The sequence below is a fragment of the Loa loa genome (genome assembly GCF_000183805.2).
Source record: "Loa loa unplaced genomic scaffold supercont3.256, whole genome shotgun sequence".
NCBI classification, from domain to species: Eukaryota; Metazoa; Nematoda; class Chromadorea; order Rhabditida; family Onchocercidae; genus Loa; species Loa loa.
The window spans coordinates 65,564-71,620 of NW_018108436.1; the positions used below are offsets into that span (position 1 = coordinate 65,564).

The 6,057-nt window shown below is 31.3% G+C and overlaps 2 protein-coding genes across 2 annotated transcripts; both read left to right on the forward strand.

Annotated features, from left to right (window-relative positions):
- On the forward strand, positions 1-5,042 carry LOAG_06196 (hypothetical protein; the record flags this gene model as incomplete). The annotated part of the gene is made up of 10 exons (XM_003141732.1): positions 1-159; positions 1,139-1,343; positions 1,470-1,684; positions 1,856-2,012; positions 2,404-2,633; positions 2,966-3,059; positions 3,333-3,430; positions 3,828-3,925; positions 4,274-4,376; positions 4,911-5,042. The coding sequence occupies 10 exons, from the start codon at positions 1-3 to the stop codon at positions 5,040-5,042; spliced, it is 1,491 nt and encodes a 496-aa protein (XP_003141780.1).
- Positions 5,043-5,895: 853 nt separating this feature from the next.
- Positions 5,896-6,057, forward strand: LOAG_06197 (hypothetical protein; the record flags this gene model as incomplete). Its single annotated transcript, XM_003141733.2, has 1 exon — positions 5,896-6,057. One exon carries the CDS (start codon positions 5,896-5,898, stop codon positions 6,055-6,057), a length of 162 nt encoding a protein of 53 aa, XP_003141781.2.

Genomic DNA, 6,057 nt, shown 5'->3' on the forward strand with positions numbered 1-6,057 from the left:
ATGTCGGTCGGTGATATTGGTGTTTACGATCAGCAACCGCAAGTGTCACAGGATACGTTTGTAGTGGTTGGTGAACCGGATGTAATTAGAAGTCAAGAAATTACAAGGAGTGGTGTGACGAATGATGTTACATATGAAACCGGAAAAGATTGTCATCGGGTTAGTGTATTTGTAACTGATCCATTCAAATATCCCGTTTAGAGGATTTGATAGTTATATTTAAAAGATCATTTACAATTAACAGTTGTAAGTGATACAGTCTTAATGGTTCATTTTGGAAGATGTAGAAGCTACATTCAATCAGTTATAATATTACCGAGTGATTTGCGGCAAATAATCACAAATACTTTACAGCCTAGAATTTTGCACAATCCATTCTGGAGAATTTTGAAATTATTTTTTCAGTTTTATTTATAGCGCACATGTTTTTTAAAAAGTCGGGTAATTACGTCCTGGTTTTGAATTTATTCGATGAATTTTGAAAAAATTTGAGATTTCTAATTATTTCTCAGACCATTTCTAGGTAGTATTTATTACTGTGGGTGAAGAAATTTGAAAAAATTTTTAAATTTTCTATCTTATTTCCACGTTTGATCTCTGGGAAAAGCACTTTTCTTTGGTCTTAATTCTTTTCTTATTTTTTCCATTTTTTCACGTCATAGAATTCTTTTTTCTAAATTTTAATGATAATAAAAGATTTTATCAGCACATATATGCCAAGTGATAGATTTTTTGGATAAATTTTAAGAAATTTTGAAAACTTGTATGAAGAAGTAACATTACCGATTACCATAATGATTGAAATTATGATGAATTATAAATAATTATTCTCATGTTATTAAAATAATTTGTGTATAAATGTAAATCATATAATTTACAACAAACCGGCTTTCTTCTAAATGACTCAACAAAACATAATGAGAAATATATTGAAGACATTATGAGATATACATTTGTATCATAATGAATTATTCCTTTTCCTTTTATCAATAACCTGTTTTTCTTTCCTCACCATTATCATCTGATAACTTTTATATTCATGGAATAAAATGAAAAATATGATAAAAATGATAAAATGATACATTCACCTACTGTAAACATATGTGAAGATATGTAAATACACTGATTGTTGTTTCAGGAAACTGGCAATGACAGTGTTGCAGTGGAAGCAACAGCTGTACTGGAAATAGGCAAGCGTCGACCGGTATATTTAGCGAATACTGCAGCAGAACAATATGGTCAAGAAGCTGGCTGTAGTGTTGCAAAGATTACCCGAAATGATAGCTGTTTAGAAAGTCCTGAGCGTTTATTACCACAAGGTGATAGTGTATATCAGGATACAGGTATGTTAGATTTTAAATAAAAGTAAACATGATGAAGAGATAAGAAATTCTGATTGCTTTAATTTAAAAAAAAAAAATCAATTATTTCGTTCTTGAAATTATTGTTTTTCTTTCTTTCTTTTATAGGCTCAGAAATAGTTGGTACTGATGACGATGGTGAACATCAGACGTTACGTGATATTTCACGTTGTGCACCACGTGAAATTAGTTATGATACACCGGGATGTGATGTGCAACCGCAACACTGTAACATGCAGCAACAACACTGCATTGTGCAATCACAACACTGTGGCGTGCAATCGCAACACTGTGACGTGCAATCACAGCACTGTAACGTGCAAGTGTCGCTTCCAAACAGACGAATAAGTTTTCGAAATACAAGCTTAAATTTCAATATGCTGGTGTAATTTTTCGAAACTTAGAGCAATTATATGATCACATTCTTGTTGATATCAGTTTTTGGTAGATTATTGTCGAGTAATTCTGGACCATAATTCTGGATGTATTTTCAGGCTAATCGTCAAGCGCATCCTAGGGGGAAAAATAATGTAAAGAATGAAATTGACTCGGACGAAAATGCATCTCATTTATTGATCAGCTTAAGTAATGCATTAAATCCTGGTGAAGCAGAATATATTGATCGTTATCGTCCAAAGGGACGTCCCAGAGGTAAATTTTTTATTACAGTTATTCGAAAAATATAATTAAGTTTTACTTATAGCTCATTACTGTAATTTCTATCATTAGACATCATTTTTATATGTGAAAATAGGAAAAAGTGGTTTCATTCGAAATGTGTAGTTTTATATTGCAATATGCTGTTGCTGAATTTCATCTTCCCTTCACTATTAGGCTATTATATTTTGCTTTAGAAATTTTTTTGTCGCATAATTTTGACACTACCATTATTCGTGGTCTTTTATATAATATCTGTTCAACAAATGAAAAAGTGCCATTTTCTTTTTTGATCGACTGATTTGGATTATGCATTTTCCTCTTTTTTTTAAGTGTTCGTTTTATATCTTTGAATGGCCATCTTTTTTTCGACTTGTTTTTATAGGTCCTAAGCATCCAGTTTGGAATTTTTTCAAATTCTATAAATCTGGTGGACTTACTTTGGGATATATGTGTTTGATGTGTGGCAATGGATTTACTGGCCCACCAAATACTACAAATGCTACAAAACATCTTCGTTGTAAGCATAAAAATGAATATTTGCTCTATTTTGACTTACTGGAAGGTGCAAAGCAGGGAACATTTTTCGGTGACGTGCATCAGTCAATCAGAGAGGTTGATTTTCAACTTCCTTCTAGCCGTTTTTCTTTTTTTTGCGTCATTTTATTTCTGGTTTGTCTGACATTTAAGGGAAATGATTTAAAGAAGTAGATAGCGTTTATTTCCAAATATCATTTTACAGATAGCTTGAAGTAATGAACTTTATCTCATGTAGAATAATTGATATTAGGTAGGTACTAGTCCGTTGTGGCTGTACATTCTTATGTTAGGTGATTAGCATTCCTGAGGATCACTATTCGATATAATAATGAACTAGTTTTTGTTTTTATTGGAACCTTTACTGTATTTTCATTTTATTATAGCAGTATCTAACTTTTTATTTTCAGCTTGTTTCAAAAAGAGGTGTCAAAGCAGAAGCATGCACCTCGGAAGGTAATACTGGTGAGGGTTCTATTCTGAACTATGAAGTCATGAATGAAGGTTCGTCTTTAAATAGGATCATTTAATTGTCCCTTAATTAGTATGTAAAAAGAAATTAGGATTGTGTGGAAGGAAATAATGGGTTGTCAATTATGCTGCTAGTGATAATAAATTACTAATGAATGAATTTAATACTTAAAATGTAATATATTCTTAGGACAGTAGCTACTTAAACCGTTTTCTTTCCCTCCAAAAAAGTATTGTAGACATCTTAATCGTACGATGTTGTTGTTTAATCATTATAAACTGTACTTTGGTATTTTTTGTTATTAGGTGGACACCGAAGTCATGATTGGACAGATGATGCTGCTGGCAGCTCGCAAGATGCTGAACTTCATTCATTTCTCTGTTCTGCACTGATATCCAATACTGTGGGTGATCTAACGATTGTTTGGTTACCTTACTTAACTGACTTATCAATAGTGCCTAAAGTCATTTATTTCTGGTCATTCAGTAAGAAAAGGGAGTTATTTGATGATGAAACCCAAGTTTCAGAGCTATGGAACACCCAAATGAAATCGAATATATGATAGTATTCATTGTGATACATTAGAGGGTGAAATTAGAAAAGTAATGAACAATGGATTGGTGTTTAGCCCGTGGAACTTCATCCTGTTTCAAAGTAATGCTACAGTGATGAAGGTGGGGTAAAGATAAAATGTGAATTAAAATTTGGAAGCTGGAATTCTTTGCTGCTTTCAGATTCTGGATTAGCATTCTTGGCTATTTTGAAAGTCTATCTTGAACTTATATCTGTGTTTGTTTCAGTCTAAAAATTCGCTTGTTCGATATGATGTAAACAGTGCTGCTGAGAATTCCGAAGTTTCATCATCTGGAGAGGTTGTCTTCACTGGTTCATCCACTGGGTAAGATGATACATTTTTTGCGCCAGTTTGATTGAGGTTATATGATTTGAATATTGTTGACTGTTGCAGAGTTAGTCATCATGAGTTTAAATGGAATATTTCATAGTAGAATATCTTTTAACTCTGCGAATGTTTTGCTATTTGATGATGGACTAAAAGTAGAACGAATATTTTTATTGTTTGGCTATTTGTAAGGATTTAAAGATTGGTTATATATCAATAGATTGAATTAAATGATATTAGTTATATATCATTAGATTGAACTAAATGATATTCATATTATTTATACTAGATTATTTACTCTTTTCCAGAACGTAGCATATTGTTCCATAAACTTTTTACTTATAGAGACACGGAAGCGGGTTCATCAGCTGTAAGTAGTGATTCTACGGGACAGTTTGCTGGGCAAGTTGAGTCGTTCCTTCGTGATTATCGTCGTCTGGAAGCAGAAGTTTGTCTTTTTTAGAAGCTATATTTTCAAGTTTGTTTTAGATCTACGGGAAGTTTTGTAACTTCATTGTTTCCGAATATTATATGAGAATGTTTTAATTACTATAGTTGTACTGATATTATGGATGAGAGGTGAAGGACAAGCTCAAGTTTTTTGAGTAGAGTCTCCTTCTTGTATTACCCATTCTTTTAGAAAATTCCCGAAAACATGGAAAGAGGAAAGATTACGATCTGTTAGATTAGACATGCACAAGATATTAACGGAAAATAATTACTACTGATTGCTTTTTGTATTATTATCAACTTTTTTTTTCTCAATTTTTGAATAGCATTGTAATTGATTTCCACGTTCTGGTTACCTTAATTAATATTGTTTGTTATAATGTGTGCGTATTCACTACGTCACACATCACTAATGACCGTTTTATGTGCAATTTATTAGATAATGAATTCCTGGTAGGCAGCTGGTTTTAATATTATTTCCATATCCATTCATTATATTTTAAAAATGCTTATAATTCAGCAATTATTTCAGTGTCGAAGATTACGTGCTGAATTAGCTGCCAAAGATGAGTATATCAAAACGCTTCGTTTAAATTTGATGGAAGAACGGAATAAGCGAAAAAGTGCACTGATACTTGTACAGCGTGCCTTGATCGATGAATGAATGAATTAATGAATGATTAAATAGTTATGATGATTTTTTTTTCATTTTCATAAGATAATCTTTAACAATTAATCAATTACTCTTTTTTTCTCAGCGTGTAATTTGATAATTTTATGAAGTTTTCATTTTTTTAATTTCTGGTTATTGTGAATCTAAATAATAAAATTTAAAATTCAATATTCGTCCAAGTAACAACGTAAGTTCTATACTCTTTTATTATCCTAAGTTGCCATGAGATATCATAGATTGGAATGATAGAATTTTCCTGAATAACGTTTTCCCTATAAATATGTATATTTCATCATGGTGATGACAGTTATTTCGCAAATTTGTGTAATTCATCTGTGATATCGATTCAAATTAATCCATTTCAACTGTACTATTGGATTTTCATATTGTTTTAGCGTTTATCTCTCAAAATGATCTGTTTTTTAGTCGGAATTATTTGATCTGTTAATATTTGATTTGTACACTCTATATGATGAGAAATATGACCGACTACTAATAATAAGAATTCATTTTTTATTTTGAATAGTTTTTTTTTGGAAGGTTATTTCATTAAATTAAATGAAGATATTATAGTTACTATTGTGTCATTTAATATAACTTACTGTATGTTTCCGATCAGATAAGGCTTATTTGTTGAATTTACTCAGTAAGGATCTCACGGTATATAATATCCAATATTATCTTTATAGTGCAACTTTTTTCCGGTTGATAGAGCGTTTTTTTTTTTTTTCCGGTCGATAGAGCATAATTCTTTGATCTGTTCATTAAGCATTTAACAACACTTCAATATTTATTTATTAGATATTAAGGATAGGAGAAGAAGGTAGATTAGTATAGTATAAAGATGATAGACGATGAAAAAGCAGCAGGAAACGGAACGGAAGAAACAAAGGAAATGATGATTACCATGTGTTATTTGTACGGCCCACCAGATGTTAATGGTTCGGGTGGAATTTACAATCATAATTATCATACCACAGTTGCTATTCGTAAAAGTAAGAGATAG